The sequence below is a fragment of the Aotus nancymaae genome, unplaced genomic scaffold, assembly GCF_030222135.1.
Source record: "Aotus nancymaae isolate 86718 unplaced genomic scaffold, 86718_ANA_hifiasm-v0.15.2.pri h1tg000089l, whole genome shotgun sequence".
NCBI classification, from domain to species: Eukaryota; Metazoa; Chordata; class Mammalia; order Primates; family Aotidae; genus Aotus; species Aotus nancymaae.
Genome location: NW_026988504.1, coordinates 6,903,068 through 6,925,169, shown reverse-complemented (window position 1 = coordinate 6,925,169; position 22,102 = coordinate 6,903,068). Strand labels below are relative to the sequence as shown.

The 22,102-nt window shown below is 43.1% G+C and overlaps 1 protein-coding gene across 8 annotated transcripts in view; it reads right to left on the bottom strand.

Annotated features, from left to right (window-relative positions):
* Positions 1–22,102, bottom strand: part of RNF157 (ring finger protein 157) — an 89,228-nt gene that overhangs the window by 32,234 nt on the left and 34,892 nt on the right. For 4 of the 8 annotated variants that reach the window (XM_064369535.1, XM_064369536.1, XM_064369537.1 and 1 more), the window contains exon 3: positions 41–129. In XM_064369535.1, coding sequence (XP_064225605.1) covers positions 41–129 — 89 coding nt within the window. Of the gene's footprint in view, positions 1–40; positions 130–2,098; positions 2,170–2,452; positions 2,515–5,303; positions 5,390–15,185; positions 15,397–22,102 lie in introns of all 8 variants that reach the window. The other 4 variants (XM_064369539.1, XM_064369540.1, XM_064369541.1 and 1 more) reach the window with 4 other exon arrangements.

Sequence of the window (22,102 nt, the reverse complement as noted above, 5' to 3'; positions counted from 1 at the left end):
GAAGGTGCCTGGGACCTGGCCCCAGTCTCCGGGAACTTACCTGACAAGCCTCAGTGTGTCCTTTCGGATATTGACCAGGCTTCTCAGCGTCTTCACGGGTTCTTGGGGAGGTGGGGCGGCGTAAGGAAACTGTGTCAGAAACAAAGTAGGAGAAGGTGGTGTGTTTATAAAGACCCACAACTGTCCCTCGCTGTTACAGGGCTTTACAGTTCACCAAGAATAGCCCTAAGAGGTGAGGCAGGAAGGCACAACTCTCCAAATTAAGTGAGGAAACTGAAACTGACATACTGACTAAACTTGCTTAAGGTCACAGCTAGTCGGAAAACTGGGATTCAATCTGGGGCCCAAAGAGCTAGACTTCTCTTCTTTTTCCATTATATGAAGCTTATTTGGGTCAGTGTTCAAAAGTCGGAGAATTAATAAAAAACCACTGAAGTTCTAAATACCAAAGGACACACTGTGGCCGAGTTAATCACAAAAGGCTTTTCCATCTGACCTCAGACGACAGGGAGCCAGACCTGCAAGCCCTTTCCTTCAGTGAAGCCATATGGTATCCCAGGAATTTAGGGACTGCAAATAAAAGAGAACCCTATCATGTGTACAGAGCTGAAGTTTGCAAACAGTAAAGAACAAATTTCCCCTGCAGCTGATCATATAAAGCAGAGCTCTTTAACATGTGAGCCAAGAGTTATTTTGGGGTCACCAAAGGTTTATGTTGTCTTCATCATTTACCATCCACTTTCTCCCATTTACCTGTTTAGATCTTTGGATTTGAAGTTCTGAGTTGATGATAATGAAGAGATAAAGAAAGGGGAAACAGCCAAAATGTCACTGGAAATTGCCTTCTGAAGATCAAGAATGATTTCAAATGTTCCCAGTATTTTTATAATGTTATTTGGGCAATAAAAATGTTTTAACATATAATTCCCAAAAAACGTACTGGTCTCTGCAGCTTTGCAAAACTGTGGTTCTCTTGGCTCAAGAAGAGTCCGCCTCCAGAGTGGGGTATCAGAAAACAGGACACCCAAGTTATAATCTAACTGTGCCTTCACAGATTTTTATTGAATATGGTTATTTTACTTGGGAAACAATAAAGTTAAATCACAATTAAGGTACATCCAACTTTACATATGCAGTATGATTGCTTATAACTCACATGTATGGATGTGACTCTTACATTTAATAGAAATTATTTGCATTCAGATTACCCACTTTGTGGGTATTATGTAGTAATTTACTTTTTCATTGATCTATTAAATACATTCTTTTAAAAATGATAGTTTTTTTCTAATTACAAAGTAATATATGCTTAAGCAGAAAACGTGAAAAACACAAAAAAGTACAAAACTATCCCTAATTTTACTACTCAGCAATACCAAAATTAACACTACGGAATATGTATCTCCGTCCGTCCATCCATTCATCCATCCATCCATCCATCCATCCATCCACCTCTATATCTAGGTGTTGTTTCAAACTGAACATACTATTTTGCAGTTTCTTTTTCACTTAAAAAGATGTGGTAAATATTTTTAAAGTCTATAATTTTGAAAACGTGCAGATTAACAGCATACTTTAATCAATTCCATATTATTCAATATTTTATGGTGGTTTTACTTTTTTTGCTGCTATAAATGTTGCGGTGAATATCCTTGTCCCTATATTTCTGCATGCTTGTTTGATTATTTCCTTAGGACAAATTCCTAGAAGTGGAATTACTGGATCAAAGGGTATGCATATTTTTAAGACTTTTAAAATTATTTTGCCAAACTGTTTTCCACAAAGCTGACTCCAACTTTGCCCTCCTGCAAGCAGTCCATCAGGAGGCCTTGACATGGGAGAACTGAAACTCTAGTTCAGATCCCATCTGTGGCCCGTTTCTCCTCCCCCAACTTTCCTAGGCTGTCATACTAAAGGAATTTAAAACAATTTTTAAATAAGCTTAAGCAAAAAGTAATTAGGCAGGAAAATCCGACACAAATGCTAGTCTATTCTAAAGCCAAAATAAATGACTTTGGGATTAAAATTTTTTTCGGGAGTAGCAAAGTTAATCATTTTCAATTTGTACAGGTACTTGGGAGTTATCCATAATTCCTACCTGCATTTCAAAAAAAAAGATGCGTCCTTTCCCTTATTCTTTAATCTTTCTCCTCCAATAGCTACCCCCTGCTGCAAAAGAGAGAAACATAAAAAGAAAGAAAGAAAAAAATCCTAGCACTCTTCATCCTCCATTTTGAATATTACCTTTGATAATAACTGTGGCAATGAAACATAAACTATTTGGCTCTTAAGGAAAGGTATCAATGAGCTCAATAGTGAATAAATCCACCCCTACACTTTAGGCTCTCCCTACACGTGCACGTGCAGACACACACACACACACACACACACAAATATACGAAAACAATGGCAAATCTGTTCAGGAGAACCTTGCTCGTGGGTTGCTACCTACCAAAGATTGTGGCTTGGTGGCGTTTCATTCATGCAGTCAGAGTCTACATGCAATATTCCATGCTAGGTGTAAGAAGAGATTTAAAACAAAGAAGATAAGGCCCTGCTCTTTCAGGAAGCTGCGTTATAAGGCAACTGACATAGTAATTGTAATACCAAAGAGATTAAAAATATTAACATTTTACCACCAAAGTAAAAAATAAAGGAAGTGATCACTTCTGGCTGAGGTAATCTGAAGGCTTCACGGAGGTGGTGGTACTTGATCTGGGATCTTAAAGGATAAATGAAGGGGAACAGTAGGATCAGAGGCAAATTGAAGAAAATACTTTTCTGCTCTTAGAGTTGTCTCCCATTCTTCTGTAAATCGATTTTGCCTACCATTACTCTCTAAATTTCTTAGTGAGTTATCTTCCTTTTACAAATGACCATTTATTGAGTGCTTACTATTGATGACAGTGGTTGGCCACTGCAGGGAGGGTGCAGGGAGCAGGCAGACAGCCCCTCCACAGCCTGCCGCCCTAGGGGCCGCCCCATGGGGCTGGCTGGGTTACCCGCTATCAGAGGAGCAGAGCAGTAGGAGGGCAGCTCGGTAGGGCAGAGAGGAGCCCTGAGGCAGAACTGGGTCTGGGGCAGTGCAACGCTTGCACAGGGAGCCCAGGGCCGGGCCTGGACACAGAGCTGGGACCACGTTTCAGGGGCCCAGGGCAGGAAATGAGGGCAGCCCCCACTTCAGGGACCTGGCCAGCAGTGCAGCCACTGCGCCCACCCCTCCGAGGGTGCTGGGTTCCTGTGCCTCAGGAGGCTTTGCGCAGGCCATCTGGGGCTGCGTCCCTGGGTCTGCTCCACATCGTGGTGACCACTGAGCCTGACACTCCAATGGCCCGGCCCAGGCCCGTGATCCACTCTGCCCCAGGCCGCCCCTGAAGTGCCGGGGCAAGAGGGGCAGCTCATGGTGATGTCACCCTGCCCCGACACCAACCCAGGCCCAGTGAGGACCTGGAGCCCCTGCCCCAGGCTGGGAAGGGGTGAGGCAAGGGCTGCATGCTCCACAGAGCAGGTGGGAGCCAGGAGCAGGCAGCAGCCCTGCCTGGGGCTGCAGCCATCCAAGTCAGGGTTGTGGACCTGGGCCTCCATAAGCTCTTGGAGACATGGGAAGGCCTGCCCCCACCCCTCAACTGGCTCAGAAGTGACTGCTCCAGCTGCCTGGCTCCTGCCTGCTGTTGGTGCTGGCTCTGATCTCTGAGCAATGTGGGGCCAAGCCCAGGTGCTGTCATTCTCAGGCTGGGAGCGTACACACAGGGTACGCAGCTCCCTGCTGCCTCGGCTCCCTCCAGACTTAGGGCCCTGATGAGCATGGGGGAAGATGGAGGAGCCGAGGGGGTACTTAGGGCACCTTCGTGCTGGTCTTCAGGGAGGGCCTAAAGGCCGGAGACCTGGCAGCTACTAGTCCCACCCACTGGAGTGGGAACTTGTGGCCATTTCTGGGCCTGTCCATGGCTGGCCATGGAGCAGTCTACCTGCACTTCCTCCCCTCTGAGGCCCATAGAAGCCTGGGCTCAGCCAGAACAGAGCAGAGGTTGGCACCACCATCTACAGAGAGGAGCAACCTATGCCAGGGCCTCCTGTCTGCTGAGAGCTGGGGAGACGACGGGACAACCTGCCTGCAGAGAGGAGCAACCCATTCCAGGGCCTCCTCTCTCCTGAGAGCTGCAGAGACATCCAGAAGACCAGCTACAGTGAGGAGCTATGCACTCCAGGGCCTCCTCTCTGCTGAGAGCTGGGGAGACCATGGGACAACCTGCCAGCAGAGAGGAGCAACCCATTCCAGGGCCTCCGTTCTGCTGAGAGCTGCAGAGAAGACAGGATGACCTTCCTGCGGAGAAGAGCTTCCCACTCCAGGGTCTCTCTGCTAGGACACTTGTCGGGACACCTTGGCTGCAGAAAGGAGCCACCCACTGCGGGTTTCCTCTGACTGTTCTATCGCTCAATAAGGCTCCTCTTTGTCTTGCTCACTCTCCATTTGTCTGTATATCTCATTCTTCCTGGTTGCAGGACAAGAACTAGGGACCCATCGAATGGTGGGACTAAAAGAGTTATAATGCAAACAGGGCTGAAACATGCTCCTTGCTTGTCATGTTGCGGGCAAAGAGGAGAGAAGAGCTGTGGCCCTTCAGGGAGCCCAGACCTGGGAGCTCCCCGAGCCAGGGTTGTGACTTCCTCTTTGTGGTCCTGTGGTTCCTGGTGTCTCCAAGCTTCCAGGTGCCACTGCATTCCCTGGTGCCATCTGGGAGAGTGGCTTGCAGTGCACCTGGTCCAGCCACAGCCTTGCAGACAGTTGGCACCCACCTGGAACCTGAGGCTGCCAGCCCCATGGCAGCAGCCAGCGTGTCTGACTGCACAGTGGCCAGACCTCCCTCTTGCTTGCATACCCCTTGCTGCTCCATGCCTGACTTGCAGTCTCCCTTAGAAGCGTGGGATATAGGCTGGTAGTGTGAGCTGACTGTAGCCTGTCAGGCCAAGTGGGTGGAACAAGCCCAGTGGGCCTGAGCCAAACCTGTGCAAGGCACTGATGGCCAGTTTCCGGCCAGAAAAGCGACACCCCAAAGATCCCATAACACTATGTGCCAGGCACTATGCTGAGCCCTTTATTTATATTATCTTATTTAATCTTTGGAAGAATCCTGTGTAATAGGCATGGTTGTTCCCATTTTTTGCAGATAAAAAAATAGAAGTTGTAAAGAGGTTGAATAACTTCTCCAAAGTTCCCCAAGTTTTAGGGAACAGAGGTCTTTTTTTTCCCAGTAACTAACATGTCTTAAAGGGAGCAAAATTGAGGTTTGAACATGTTCTACCTTTATCTTTCCCCAAGATGCTCTGGATGCAGCTTCTTAATCTGGAGATGAGGTTTCAAGGATTAACGTGCTGGTTATTAAAAGATCTGAAAACACAAATTTATTTATTTTCTCAATTCTTTTTAAAGTCAAGACACCAAATAAATTTTTTTGCTTGTCCACACTATCTCCTCAATACATGCACCATTACTAAGTTATAGTTAAGACAAAAGATGTATCCTGGCTGGGCCCAGTGGCTCACACTTGTAATCCCAGCACTTTGGGAGCCTGAGGCAGAAGGATTGCTTGAGCTCAGGAGTTTGAGACCAGCCTGGGAAACATGGTGAAACTCTGTCTCTACAAAAAAATTAAAAACTTAGCACGGTGGCACATACCTGTAGTTCCAGCTACTCAGGAGGCTGACACGAGAGGATCACTTGAGCCCAGGAGATTGAGGCCACAGTGGGCTATGATAGCACCACTATACTCCAGCTTGGGGGACAGAGTGAGACCCTGACTTAAAAAGAAAAAAAAGAGGCCAGGCATGCCTGTAATCTCAGCACTTTGAGAGGCCGAGGTGGGCCAATCACTTGAGGTCAGGAGTATTGAGACCAGCCAGGCCAACACAGCGAAACCTAGTCTCTATTAAAGATACAAAAATTAGCTGGGCATGGTGGCACACACCTGTAATCCTAGCTACTCAGGAGGCTGAGGCAGAAGGATCACTCGAACCCAGGAGGCAGAGGTTGCAGTGGGCCAAGCTCATGCCACTGCACTCCAGCCTGGGTGACAGAGCAAGACTCTGTCTCAAAAAAACAAAAAACAAAAACAAAAAAAATATCTTATTTCAACCTAAAACCAGAGATCTCACTCATGTGCTAACAGGTTAGTATGAAAGGAAAGCAAACTAATGTCTTCTTGGGACCAAGAAAGATGAAGCTCAGAACAGATTTAGGACCAAGCATTTTTCTGAAGTATTCACTGCACCAGTCCACCGTACTCAGCATTAGCAATCATTTTCTCAGTTCATATCCACAGAGTTTCTGTTTTCTTTTTTAGAGTCTGCAAAGTGTAATTTTCTCAGCCCTAGGTCTACTGAGTAAGGCAGTACATGGTGAAAAGGAAGACCAGATAGTCTTTCTGATGTAAGCAGCCTGGCATATCTGGAAACAGGAAGATGCTTCCTTTTCTGTCTTGCAAGCAACAGGTCCCAGGTTGTGTCTCCACAGACAGAGGAAGACTGAGAAGCATTCTGACCTCTTACTTACTTCACTTTTTACATATAGAATAGAATCCTCTTTCACTTTTTATAATGAAAACAGCCTTAGATCAGGACTCATGAACAAAGAATGAAATATGGTCTGCTCAGGGATTTGTGGACCAAATATTATGTGTGAGTATCTTTACGACAGAACAGCAAGGCACAGGTCCCCCTAATCTATTCATCTAACCAGAAAACTGCCAAAAGAAAGCCCCTTTTCATGGGATAAAATTTGGGTAACCTGAAATTATAGCCTGGCAAATCATGAAAAAAGAGAATGTAAGGAAATATTTAACTGAGTATGTACTATGTGCCAGGCATTATGCTGGATAGATGCTATGTGCGCTGCAGTAGCTGAAGCAATGCAATAGAGAGAGTATGGCTTTATATTAGATTGATTCTTTTTGTCTCCCATTTTATTTTACATATTTTTTATTTTTATTTTTAAATTTTTGTAGAGATGGGGTTTTATTATGTTGCCCAGGCTGGTCTCAAACTCTCGAGTTCAACTGATCTCCTGGCTCGGCTTCCCAGAGTGTGGGGATTAGAGGTATAAGCCACCATGCCTGGTCTTTTTTTATTTTGATAAAATACACATAACATGAAATGACTATCTCAACCATAATCAAGTATACAGTTCAGTGGCATTAAGTAATGTTCCCATTCATATTATCGTGCGGGCATCCCCACCATCCAGCTCCAGTGTAGGTATGCTCTTACTTCATATTCTCAGCATGAACAACACGCCTGCCACTCTCACCAGCCTGTAAGTTCTGCGTGTATGCTGGAGGACAGTCTGACATGCAGGAGAAATATGGCAGCTGACTAACAAAGAATGTCAATTAAAGAAAATGAGACTCAAAAGATTCACATAATCATCCAGGGTCTCAGGGCTAATGAGTAGCAGAGCCACAATTTGAACCCAGGTACATCTGACTCCGAAAGCCATACTCTCTCTATTGCATTGCTTCAGCTACTGCAGGGCAAGCTGACAGGCTCTTCTAAGCCTAGGAGTGTTCTAGGGACCTCAGCAGGGTTCAGGGAGTCTGAAAGTTATACTATATGGCAATCAGTACTGAATTCTGTGAAGGTTCTGGAAGCCAGCCAAAAATCTCCGGATGACACCCTATGCTTAAGTGGCGGTACATACAAAAGCGCAACACACGCCCTCCTTTCTGTCTTTAACAGGAATAGGTCTTCTTAGAGAAGAGCTTTTTTGGAGCATAGTATGACAAAATCTTTTTGTCTGTAAGATCCAACAGTACCTGCAGAAGATAAAAATGTACACGGATGTCAGGGGGATGTCAGAGAACACTGCCAGTAGGTAGCCACAGCCACAATGGACATGTCAGTCAGTGTTCACCTTCCACCCAAGATACTCAAAGATGTGTTACTGCCAGATATTTCTAAAATATGGCAACTTCTCCACTAAATTATTTTCAAAAAACAGGGCCAGGCACGGTGGCTCACATCTGTAATCCCAGCACTTTGGGAGGCTGAGGCGGGCAGATCACCTGAGGTCAGAAGTTCAAGACCAACCTGGCAAACATGGTAAAATCCCATCTCTACTAAAAATACAAAATTAGCTGGGTGTGGTAGTGCATGCCTATAATCCCAGTTACTCCAGAGGCTGAGGCAGGAGAATCGCTTGAACCCAGGAGGCAGAGGTTGCAGTGAGCTGAGATTGCAGTGAGCTGAAATTGCATCACTGCACTCCAGCCTGGGCAACAGAGTAAGACTCTGTCTCAAAAAAAAAAAAAAAAGAATAAATAAATAAATAAATAATATTTGGCCGGGCGCGGTGGCTCACGCCTGTAATCCTAGCACTTTGGGAGGCAGAGGCAGGTGAATCACAAGGTCAGGCATTTGAGACCAGCCTGGCCGACATACTGAAACCCTGTCTCTACTGAAAATACAAAAAATTAGCTGGTTCGGATCTGAGTCACGGCACCAGAAAAAAAAAAAAAAATTAGCTGGGTGTGTGGTGGCGGGCACCTGTAGTCCCAGCTACTCAGGAGGCTAAGGCAGGAGAATCGCTTGAACCTGGGAGGCAGAGGTTTCAGTGAGCCAAGATTGCACCACTGCACTCCAGCCCAGGCGATAATGTGAGATGTCTTAAAAAAAAAAAAAAAGCCAGGTGCGGTGGCTCACGCCTGTAATCCCAGCACTTTGGGAGGCCAAGGTGGGTGGATCACAGGGTCAGGAGTTAAAGACCAGACTGACCAACATGGCAAAACTCCATCTCTACTAAAAAATACAAAAATTAGCTGGGCATGATGGCTCGTTGCCTGTAATCCCAGACCGAGGTAGGAGAAGTGCTTGAACAGGGACCCCGGGAGGCGGAGGTTGCAGTGAGCCGAGATTGCACCACTGCACTCTAGCCTGGGCTACAGAGCGAGACTCCATCTCAAAAAAAAAAAAAAAAAATTCAAAAAACAAAGACATTTATTTACCCATTCATTCAGCACTCTCACTATGTCCTGAGCACTGAACTAGGCCTGGGGGACACAGTGAAGAAACCAGCAAATCTCTCTTAGTTCCACTGGTAAAGGGAACTAAGAGCTTGCATCTGGTGGCCTGCATGCTTGGATATAACATTGGGACTGGCCTGCTTGTGTCTGTACTGAAGTAGGCCCAAATCTGAGAACAACTTAAATCCCAAACATCTCAAGCCCAGAATGAAAGTAGAGTTTGGCTCAGTCAGAAGATCTCTTTTGGTGAACCTCAGGGGTTTGCTGATGAAAGCTCTGTGTGTATGCCAGCAAGCTCCTTTTTGGCTTTTTACCCTGGTGCTCATCAGCTTCCTTTTACGTGCACCTCACATCGGCAAAGTGCCACCTGGTGACGAAAGATGAAACTGCCAGACCAGGCCCAGATGCAGGCAGAATGGTGCATGAGCATTCACATACACATGGGCACACACACATTTAGTCTGAGTGTGTGTATCAACCACATGTCCTAGATTTATTTTTCCATTCTGATTTCAAATATTAAACTACCCCCATGGTGGTACTCATATTTTTGTTGTAAAAAATATGATCATAGCGCAGGTGAAAGGACACCTTACTCCATGTGTAAATTATTAGGCAATTCTGAGTAGTCTACAAAAAACACAATAATCCATGCATCCCATCCATAAAAATAAATAGTTAACTTCAATACAAATCTTTTTTTAAAGCATATACTTTGTTTTCATTTGCTATTAGATTCAGGCCTCATCATATGTATATAGCCTAAGTAAGTGAAAATTATGATATTATTCCCATCAATTCTCAGGTAAAGAAGGTATTGATATTGTATACTTCAGTTAGTTACTTTTATTTTTATTTATTTTTTATTTTTTGAGACAGAGTTTTGCTCTTGTTGCCTAGGCTGGAATGCAGTGGTGTGACCCTGGCTCATTGCAACCTCTGTCCCCTGCCCCCCAGCAATTCTCCTGCCTCAGCCTCCCAAGTAGCTGGGATTACAGGCACGTGCCACCACACCCAGTTAATTTTTGTATTTTTAGCAGAGATGGGTTTTTATCATGTAGGCCAGGCTGGTCTTGAACCACAGACCTCAGGTGAGCCAACTGCCTTGGCCTCCCAAAGTGCTGGGATTACAAGCCTGAGCTGCCACACCCAGCCTATTTTTATTTTTTGAGACATGGTCTTGTTCTGTCACCCAGGTTGGAGTAGAGTGGCCCGATCATGGCTCACTGCCGTGTAGACCTCCTGGACTAAAGCAATCCTCCCAAGTTAGCCTCCTGAGTAGCTGGGGTCACAGGTGTGTACCACCATGCCTGGCTAATTTTTTTTTATTTTTAGTAGAGACGAGTTCTCAGTATGTTGCCTAGGCTGGTCTCAAGTCTCCCAAAGTGCTGAGATTACAGGCGTAAGCCACGGCACCTGGCCCCCTCCTGTTGGCTACTGTGTGTGTGCATTTTCTTTGTCTGACTACTTTACATTAATCATAATGTTCTGGCTTTTCTTCAATTAACATACATTATTCAAATAATAATTTTTAGTCCACTTAACCAATACTTCCTTGGGAAATAGGTCAGCATTATTAAAATAATTAACAGTTTGGGCAACTCTAGAAATAATGAAAGATTTCAAGATGAGGCACTAGAAAGTAGGTAAAGTTTATGATCACTTAGGGAGGCAGCAACAGCATTCACAACTGATTCTCTGTCCACTACTTAGCTAGTTAATGTCTAACTCAGTGATTCTCAAACTTGAGAGGGGCCGAGAATCACATGGGAGTATTTTTTAAAACTGCAGATCCCAGGGCCCTGTCACTAGAATTCTGATTCAGTTTGGGGTGGGAACTAGGAATCTGTATTTTAATAAACATCCCACCAATTCTGATGCAGTTAGGTCAGAGACTACACTGAAAGAAAAAATGCTGGTCTTCTGCAGCTAATATTTATTTAGATACCAAAATAAATTCACATAAAGGTCTTTTTTGTTTTGTTTTTTGGAGGTAGGGTCTTACTATGTTTCCAGGCTGGAGTGCAGTGGCTATTTACAGGCATGACCATAGTGCACTACTGCCTTGAACTACTGGGCTCAAGTGATCCTCCTGCCTCAGCTTCTCAAGTCGCTAGGACTACGTGCAAGTCATCACACCTGGCTAATTTCCATTATTTCTTCTACATTAAAAAAATTTATGGATATAGCATAATTAAAGCTTTCTACATTTATTAACTGGGATTCTACTGTAAGGAAGAGTGGTCCTTTATCATTCATTTATTTAAATATTTATTTAATTATAAATTATGGCCGGGCATGGTGGCTCACGCCTGTAATCCAAGCACTTTGGAGGCCAAGGCGGGCGGATCACCTGAGGTCAGGAGTTCAAAACCAGCCTGACCAACATGGTGAAACCCCATCTTAAAAAAAAAAAATTATAAATTATGTATTTATTTATGCAATTTATATTATATTAATTTTTTACTTAAGTTAAAAAAAACCCAAACACCAAAAATACGCTTCCAAAGAGAGGAAATCATTTTAGACAATTTATATTTAAGACAGCAAAGAATAGGCAAGGCGAGGTGGCTCATGCCTGTAATCTCAGCACTTTGGGAGGCCAAGAGAGGCGGATTGCTTTAGGCCAGGAGTTCGAGACCAGCCTGGCCAACATAGTAAAACCCTGTCTCTACTAAAAATATAAAAATTAGTTGGGCATGGTGGTGTGTGCCTATAGTCCCAGCTACTCAGGAGGCTGAGGCAGAACAATCACTTGAACCTGGGAGGCAGAGGTGGCAGTGAGCCGAGATTGCACCACTGCATTCCAGCCTGGGCAACAGAGCAAGACTCTGTCTCAAAAAAAAAAAAAAAAGCAAAGTACACATTTTATATATTGGGCAGACATTTAATATTTATGCCAAATAATCAAATAATAATTACTATAGAAACTAATCAAAAATCATTTATGGTACTATATAATCTCTTTCTTTCATAGTTTTTAGGGTTTTATGTTTAAAATTCTAATTTATTTTTATTTCATGGTTATTTTCCCAGCTTTCTCTGCTTCCCCTCTCCTGAGATACATAATGTGTCCAAGGCTTACCAGTGGCTATTTTTAGATTGGTGATGCTCTAGAACATTTTCTTAGATCAGTGTTAGGGAGAACAGCTTAGCATTTGCTTGAATGCTGTGAAGTGAATACAAATTACAAATTTGCCTATTTAGCCAGATGTATCCCTGAGACAGACTGATGTGCCTGCTGTAGGCCAGAACAACAATGATCTATATTAACTGTGGCAAACCCCTTTTCACTAATTTTCCATCCAATCCTCATGGGGAGCCAATCATTAGCTTAGGAAGAATAGTAATCACAAAGTTGACAAGATAGAAGACATTCTTTGTACTCAAATCAAAGATATGAGGGAGGCAGCAAGAGAGTGTCACAAGATGACCTTCAACACAAAAACGCTTTGTATTCCGATCTGGCTATCAAAGGAATCAATCTAAGAAAGCACTCCATTTATAGTCTGTGAACTCTGCTAGGTCTCTTGGTGGGAAGTACACAAGACCAATGTCATGGCTATACGACATCCCACCTAATGGGATGGTGACCTTTTTCAAAATATTTAATTAAGCAATTAAATTAAGCAATTGCCCCATTAAGCAATTCTCTCTGTTCACCCTAACAGGTGATAAGAAGAGTATGGAAAACCTACCTCAGAGTAAAGAACACATACAAAATTGCATAGATCTGGCCAGGCATGGTGGCTCACACCTGTAATCCCAGCATTTTGGGAGGCTGAGGTGGGTGGATCATGAGGTCAGGAGATCAAGACCATCCTGGCCAACATGGTGAAACCCTGTCTCTATTAAAAATACTAAAAAATTAGCTGGGCGTGGTGGCACACGCCTGTAGTCCCAGCTACTCGGGAGGCTGAAGCAGGAGAATCGATTGAACCTAGGAGGTGGAGATTGCAGTGAGTGGAGATTGTGCCACTGCACTACAGCCTGGACGACAGTGCGAGACTCCGTCTCAAAAAAAAATTGAGTAGATCTTGGTAATGACCGGCCAGGAGCGGTGGCTCATGCCTGTAATCCCAGCATTTTGGGAGGCTGAGGCAGGTGGATCACGAGGTCAGGCATTCTAGATCTTGGTAATGACCATCACAGATCCATTCTGTGTTTCTCCTTATGGTTTACTGTTTGAGGATACAGAGACTAGGCAATGTGCTCAGTACTACTCTGTCATTAAACACACCTACATGGCTATGTGAACTGCTTAGATGACAAATGAACCTACTTGACTTGCAGGACCCCAGAGATAAGAAGCCTCCCTTCCCAGCAGGCTGAACCGTCTACCCAATCATGTGCTTCTAAACTAAAACTACCTTCCAGAAGATGAGACGTTTTTAGTTGCAAATGATTTTGCCTAATGCCAACTAATTTTAAGTTGAGTTAAAAGGAGAAAGGAGTGCTTTTAATAAAGCAGACACAGTCATCTCTTCCCCTCTAGCAAGTTGGTAAATAATGACTAGTGGTTAGAGATTACTCCTTTCAGATGAGCAACCCATCCTCACTGCCTCACTTCCTGACTTCATTTGGTCAGGAGACTCATAACCCAGCTTGCAAATAAGAATACATTTTTAAGCAGCAGGTTTTGAGATGCTTTGACACTGTATGTATGTGAAGAATATGCTTAGAGAAGCAAGCACCAGTATCAGTTTAAATAGGTATTTAAAAATATAGAACATATATATATATATATATATATATATTTTTTTTTTTTTTCCCGACCAAGTATTTGACTGTTCTAATGCCAAGTATTAAGTTTTCCAGATATTTTAAAACAGAGGCATTTTTCATAGGCCAATTACTAAGAAGGGCAAAAGAATCAAAATTTTCCATTTCAAAAACAAAAAACGGCCGGATGCAGTGGCTCACACCTGTAATTCCAGCACTTTGGGAGCCCGAGGCAGGTGAATCATAAGGTCAGGAATTCGAGATTGGCCTGGCCAACATGGTGAAATCCCGTCTCTACTGAAAATACAAAAATTAGCCGGGCATGGTGGTGTGCACCTGTAGTCCCAGCGACTCGGGAGGCTGAGGCAGAAGAATCACTTGAACCCAAGAGGCAGAGGTTGCAGTGAGCCAAGATTGTGCCACTGCACTCCAGCCTGGGCAAGAGAATGAGACTCCAACTCAAAATAAAAATAAAAAATAAAAAAAATTTTTTAAAGCTCTGGTTTGAGAAAAAGAGTAACAGTATAAAATATATTAATAGAAATAGTTAAGTTTATAAGCCAAACAAATATAGAATTCAAAGCCCTGGAGAGGTCTGGTTACTTTGGCTAGGCTATGTATTTGTAGATACAGCCCTGGGAAGAAAGCTACTACTCAATCAATAACTCTAATAGGATTTTATTTTCTTTAGCTAATCCTGTGATATAGAAGCCCTAGATAGTTAGAAGAAAATAGCATAAAATAAAAATCCACAGCATATACCTGATAGTTTTATTTTATTTTTATGTTTTTTGAGACAGAGTCTCACTCTGTCACCCATGCTGGAGTGCAGTGGTGCGATCTCAGCTGACTGCAACCTCCACATCCTGGGTTCAAGCAATTCTCCTGCCTCAGCTTCCCAAGTAGCTGGGATTACAGGTGTGCACCACCATGTCCAGCTAATTTTTTTGTAATTTTTAGTAGAGATGGGGTTTCACCATGTTGGTCAGGCTGGTCTTGAACTCCTGACCTCAAATGATTTGCCTGCCTCGTTCTCCCAAAATGCTGAGATTACTGACGTGAGCCACCATGCCGGGCCCTGATAGTTTTATTTTCAAAGTTATTAATATAAAGATGTATGAAAAGCCTAATGGAAAAACCTATTCTGCAGCTAGTTTAACAAGGTGGCAGTTGCTCCATTTTGCATTGCTAAGCTTCTAAAAGTCTTGAGAGCTCTGATTATTCTTCAGTCACCCCTCAATAGCAGTGGGCAGTCAAGGTTCTGTAAACCAAGTGAACTACTTTCTTTGGCTTTTATGAAAGTCTAAACTCATTTAAAGACCGTATATCGTAAGATGTAGTAGCTAGAAATTTAAGTTTCAGATGATGAACACTGATACTGCATCATGCTCCGAGTTCAACTCCAAGGGTGACTTATGTTCTCTTGTACTGCATCCCACAGCCTCCTACCTGGGATCACTCCACCACCGCATGTGATACCCATCACTTTTCAGTCCATGCTTGTAAATTCTACTCCTTGAGCCACATCCTTTATCACCTCCAATTTTCCTTGTTCTCAGCAACCTCTTCTCTGTGGTTCTTCCTCTTTTTACTGATTTTCTGCATTAAGACCCTGGGCTTCTGATCATCTTTCAGGGCTTGTCAGAGGTGATTACAGCCCCTGAAGAATAAATAGGTGTCTTAGCATTAACCACAAGCTTTCTGAGACTAAAAATAGCCAAATTCCAGGTTTAAACAAGGTGCAAGCAAAGATGGTGCAACAGATAATTCCCCCCAAAGCAATGCATGCTAGTATCTCCCAAGGGTGTTAATCTGGCTTCTAAGTTTATAATTCTCATTCTGGTCATTAATACAAAGATTCTTTTAGGCTAGTTAATAGTCTATAAAGAAAGCATGACTCCATAATTAAGTGGGAAGTCAAGTTCAGCAAGAGGATTTAGTGACTGGCTTCTAACAAATAAGCCATGGAAAGGGGAAGGTTTATAGTGGATAAACCTGTACCACCTGGACCAAGTAAACAGGGCTGATATCAACAGTAATAAGTCATACGATGTTATGTACCTCTGATATGATGCAACCACATTTGTGGATTTCTTTCCCAAAGTCTATAACCCTGGTCTTTTGATGTTGCAGAAGAAAACATTAGAAAAACCCAAATCCAGGGAGGTTCTACAAAATACCTAACCAGTACATCTAAAAATTGTCAAGGTCATGAAGAACAAGGAAAAATTGAGAAACTGTCACAGATTGGAGGAGGTGAAGGAAACATGAGAACAAAAAGTATCCTGGACTAGATCCTAGAACTAAAAAAGGACAATAGTGGAAAAACTGGTAAAATCCTAATAAAGTCTAGTTTTAAAAATAGTAACGTATCTGTGTTAATTTTGAGTTTGGATAAATGTGTCACAGTTATGTAAGATATTAACCTTCAATGGACCTGGGTAAAGGCTATATGGCAACTCTACTATCTTTTTGATTCTTCTGTAAGAATAAAATTATTTAAAAAATTAATTCAGCAAGAGAAATGCAGAGATGAAATGGAAAGAGCCCAGGATCTATGAGCAGAAGATGTGGGTCTCAGCTCCTGTGCTGCTGGTTACAGTGACTTTAGACAAGCTGCTTTGCCCTACTAAGCCTCTATTTCCTTATCAGTGAAATTAGCTCCATAACAGCAACCTCAAAATTTGTGAGTAAAGGTTGTATTGAGGTTTAGTAAGAAAAATAGGTACTACATGAACTATTTTAATAGGCAGAATTAAATACAAGGAACAGGTTAAATGGATATCAGGGAAGTACAACACAAAAAGAAGGCATGGAGCTGACAGAGAGGAACAGCAGGAGGCAGTTTCCATCCCCATGGCTGAGGGAACAAAGGGGAGAGGTTGGGTTCTGAGATCCTGGAAGCCTGGAGGAGGGGCCTCAGAAGCTGGGACTCAGACTTCTGAGGTGAGGGTACTGCCCAGCTGGTTCTGGGTTTGTTGGGCAGGGGTGGGGGTGTCGGGGTGGGGAACACAAAAAATTGATACAACCGGAGGCTGTAACAAACTGCAGCTGGTGGGATGAAGAGGCATTGCTGGGATGGTGGTCATTGAACAGCCAGGCGCAAGAAGCAGTGGTACCTTCTCCTCCAGTCCTGTAGACCCTCTAGCACCTCCCACTGGCAGCACGTGGCCGAGTGTAGCAAGCAATGGAGAGAGCTGCAGAGTCCCAGCCCCAGTGTTCACATGGCAGTGTGGGGCTGGGAGACAACAGTGGAATTGTGGAGACAAATAACTTTGTAAAGGGTAGATGTGTACCACCGACACTTATTAGTATTACTTCTGTTAAGTACTCAGGCTAACTGCTTGCTCTCTCTCTCTCTCTTTTCTCTTAAACAGATTCTCATTGTCAACCAGGCTGGAGTGCAGTGGTGTCATCTCGGCTCACTGCAACTTCCACTTCCTGGGTTCAAGTGATTCTCTTGCCTCAGCCTCTTGAATAGCTGGGTCCATAGGCATGTGTCGCCACGCTGAGCTAATTTTTGTATTTTTAGTAGAGATCGAGTTTCACCATGTTGGCCAGGCTGGTCTTGAACTCCTGGCCCCGAGTAATCCACCTGCCTCAGTCTCCCAAAGTGCTAGGATTACAGACATGAGCCACCGTGCCCCGCCACTTTCTCTTTTAAAAATAGGTTACACCAGGCGCAGTGTCCAGGGAAGTCTCTTGAATCCAGGGAATTCAAAGCTGCAGTGAACCATGATCGCGCCACTGCACTCCAGCCTGGGTGACACAGTGAGACCCCATCTCAAAAAAAAAAAAAAAAAAGAATTAAAAAAGTAGTTTAAATTTTAAATGGCTAAATGCAGTGGCTCACACCTGTAATCCCGGCGCTTTGGGAAGACAGGAGTTCAAGACCAGCCTGGCCAACATAGTGCAACTGTTTCTACAAAAAGAAAAAAATGTTAGAATATGGATTAGCAGAGGACATAAACCTCCAGTGTTATCAGCATTTAAGATTTTAACAAGTAGAAAATATGGCTAAGGACTATATTCTATTCTATAATTATAACAACCTTTACCCTAAAGTTCAGTGCTGCTTTCTATAGATAAAGTAGGCTGGGTGGGGTGGCTCATGCCTATAATCGTAGCACTTCGGGAAGCTGAAGCAGGAGGATCGGGATCGCTGGAGCTCAGGAGGATGAGATCAGTTTGGGCAACATAGTGAGACCCTGTCTCTACAAAAAAATAAAAAATTAGCCAGGTGTGGTGGCATGTGCCTGTGGTCCCAGCTACTAGGAAGGCTGAGGTGGGAGGATTGCTTGAGCATAGGAGGTTGAAGCTACAGTAAGCTATAATTGCACCACTGCACTCCAGCCTGGGTGACAGACAGAGACCCTGTCTCAAAAAAAATTACAATTTAAAGATAAAGTGTATGTCTGATTAATTTCTGTAATAATCAGGGCTACTGTTTTATTTGATTGGCCTGGAAAGACCATTTTAGGAATGAAGTGTGCTGCTTAGGGACACAATTTACGTGTAATCAACTATTACGCTATTTGACTCATAAGTCTTTGACAATACAATACAGACTTTTCTATAACAGTTCATTAACAGTTAAGGCCACTATGCATCTCTTTAAGAGCTGAAAAAGTTAACCAGATTTTTCTTTGAAATGCAAAACCAGTAAGTATAGTTTCCCGTCAGATGGGGTGCACAATGACAACAGGAAACAGAGGTGAGAGTGTGCACACTTGGTTTCAATATGTTTCAAAGAAATTTCGAGGAAATTCCTACAACACAGATGCTTTAGTTCCACTACTGAATACCACAGCAGTTCTTTGTACTCTGGTTTGCTAAGAAACATGGCATCAAACAACGAACCAAGAGTTCAAGCGTTTAGTGGCACTTTTCAAGTCAGCAAAATTTACATTATAAAGTTCCTTTCTCCAAGCTTTTATATGACTATCTCTCTCTCCCTCTCTTTTTTTTTAGGGATCTGTGGTCCTATACATGACTATTTCTATACTTCATTTTTCACTCCCTGCCCTGTATTATAGCTATGTGTATTGTGTCTGGTCTTCTCCATGAAATTATAAACTTGAGGGCAAAATCCATGTAGGAATCATCTTTGTGTTACCCCTAGTGATTAGAGCAGCACACGCAGAAGGCAGAAACAGATGTCTGTAGAATTAATACACGAACAACAAGCTCTTCAGAAGAGTACAGATGTACCCATGGTGACTCTTCAGATTCTGAATATTTGCCCCTCAGACTAAATGGTAGACTGGTACAATTAGTGCTCACAAAATAACTGAAAATACAGACTACATGTATTTTTAAATTAAGGGTTTGTGGAGTAATATCTAGCAAGCTTGACTAGAAGCTGAAAGCCTCTGGTTCTGCCAGTGAGTTGTATGAAAGACTGGAAAATGAAGATGAAATGATTTAATAAAACAAGTATGACATCAAGAGTTAGAAGACACAGGCTCATGCTTCAGCTCTCCCACTTTTTTTTTTTTTTTTTTTTTGAGACAGGGTCTGCTCTGTTACCCAGGGTGACTGCAATGGCCATCACTGCAGTCTCAACCTCTCAGGCTGCAGTCTCAACCTCTCAGGCTCGAGTGATTCTCCCTCTTTTTCATCCACATGAGTAGCAGGCATGCGTCACCACACCTGGCAAATGTTTGACTTTTTGTAGAGACAGGACCTTGCTCTGTTTCTCAGGCTGGTCTCAAACTCCAGAGCTCAATTGATCCTCCCGCCTTGGCTTCCCAACATGATGGGATGACAGGCATGAGCCACAGCGCTCAGCCTTCTCTCACTTGATACACAAGACTTTGGGCGAATAACTTAACATCTCTGAGCATCAATGTCCTTATCTGTAAAATGAGATTTACAGCCTCTATCTCATAGGGTCATTAAGATCAAATAAAAATGTTTTGAAAACAATACAATGCTATGAAAATATACATTCTGGTTAGTGATCCTTGGTGACTAGCATTAGTGATAGCATCTTCTTCTTCTTCTTTTTTTTAATCCTTCCCAAGTAGGATGCTACATAGCATCTTCTTTAAAGGACTTGTAATGCTATTTTGAATGCTTGGAAAAAATAATGCACAAATGAAATATAAGCAATTAGATAAGTATCTCTTATCTATAAATCCCAAAGCACTTGAAGTAAATACAATTAGGATATATCTCACTTTGTTGTGACCCAGAATAATTATTGTAGATCTGTCCCATATTCTATAGGAATTTAACCTCTTGGAAACAGCTACCCCCGCCACCTCCCACCCATGGACACATACTAGTTTCTACCACAGTGACTGAAAGGCTCTCTAAGATTCTCGGTTTATGATCACAAGGGAAACGGAAGACAGTTTAAGGTAATGTGAGAGTTAAGCAAGTCCTTTTTGTCTGTTGTGACCCTGGTTGTCTAACTAACAAACATGACTTCTGAAGCATGATCTGAAACAATCAGGAGCTGAGAGAGAAAACAAAGCGGGGTCTGAGCCACAGCTCCTGGGCAAGCTGTCCCGCATCCTGCAATGAGGTTGCCGCACCCACATTTCAGATGTGAGATTAGGGACTGGCTGAGGGCTGCTGATGCACGAGCAATGCTGCCCTGCCACCCCTCCCACTGCCACATCCACAGACAGCCTCAGGAAATACAGCGACCACCTCTCCATGGTGCACGTCCACAAAACAGGGACTCCCTGGACTACATGGGAACCAGGTCACAGAGAAGGCAATTGGATTTCTATTAATCACTTCTTTCCAAGGCACATTCTCTTTTTTTTGAGTTTATCAAGGTATAATTTATATACAGTAAAATTCAGCCTTTTAGTGTATGGTTCTGTGAATTTGACAAATGCACACAACTGTGTAACCACCATCACAAACAAAATAAAGAACATTTCCATTACTTCCATATCCCCTTGTGCCCCTTTCTAGTCAACTCCTCCATGCACCCCAGTCCCTGGCAACCATAGATCTGTTTCCATCTCTATCGATTTGGTCTTTCCAGAATGACACAATACTCTTTACAATGCTTAAGTAAAATAGCCAAAGGCCTCATTTGTTTAGTATAGAACACCATGCACTCAGCCACCATGGGAGACTTTCAAGTACGTTAGAAATGGTGAAGCCAGGGTCTGATAGTGGGAGGGGTGGCAAATTCCCTACAGCCTGAGATGACTCTGCAGGCTCTATTGAAAGATTCCCAAAAGCAGGACACTTCTTAGTGGGCTGTGAAGTGGACAGTTTAAATCCAAAGACAAATAACTCATTTAAAATTATCCCTATAGAAATGGCCTATGTCCTCTTCCATGATTGTATAATACAGTACTAGACACGATTAGGTTTCCTACCAGTTTAGATACCTCTGCTTTCTTCTGAATTGTTACTAAAATGATAGTAAAGAGATTTAAAAAGAAAGATAAAAAAGTATAAAACCACAAGAGCAGAGGGAATGGGAGAGGATATTATAATAAAAACTTGGAAGCTGAAACACACACTGACAAGTGGAAACTGATTTAGGATAACAGAAAAGGCCGAAATCCCAAATGGCAGAAACATATTGATGCCACAGAACTCCAGAAAGGCTTAGGAAATGGAGGTGTGGGTCCTCCTAAAAGTGGGGTATAGTAACCCTGGAAAAAGGAGACTGGAAAAGTTGGCATGAAAAGCATTTAGACTCCTAGCTCTTTTTCCAGATGCTACATAACCAGAAGAACACCTGCCTCTCCAACCGCATCAGTTCTCAGGAAAATGAAAATTAATTCTACAAACCTACCACACTGGCCAAGATTAAAAAGATGGAAAATACTAGGTGCTGGGAATTCTAAACACTGCTATGGGGAAAAAATGGATACAATCACTTTGAAGAAGTGGTTAGCAGTATCTACTACAGCATATTCTGTGACTCAGCAATCCTCCTAGCTATAGCCGTAACAGGTATGCACATACATACTCAACAAAATGCATGTAATAATAGAACATTCATAGCAGCACTATGTGTAATACCCAAAATGCCCAAAAAGCTCAATGCTTGCAAACAATAGAGTGGATAAATTGTGGTGTATTCACACAATGAAACACCATACAGCAATGGAAATGAGCCATATACAGGAGTAGTTTGTTCCTTCTCATTGCTGTTCACCATTGAGGTAGGATGCAGGACTTGACTCAGGAAGTGAGATTCAACTCTGGAGGTGTGGAGCTCAGACATCCGACTAAACTGAGGACAAGCTAAAACAGGGACTGGGCAGAAGTAGCTTTCCGTAAGATAGCCCACCAGTGTGCCATGTCAATTTACTATTGCCATGGCAACACCTGGAAGTTACCACCCCTTTCCATGGCAACGACCCAATGACCTGGAGGGTACC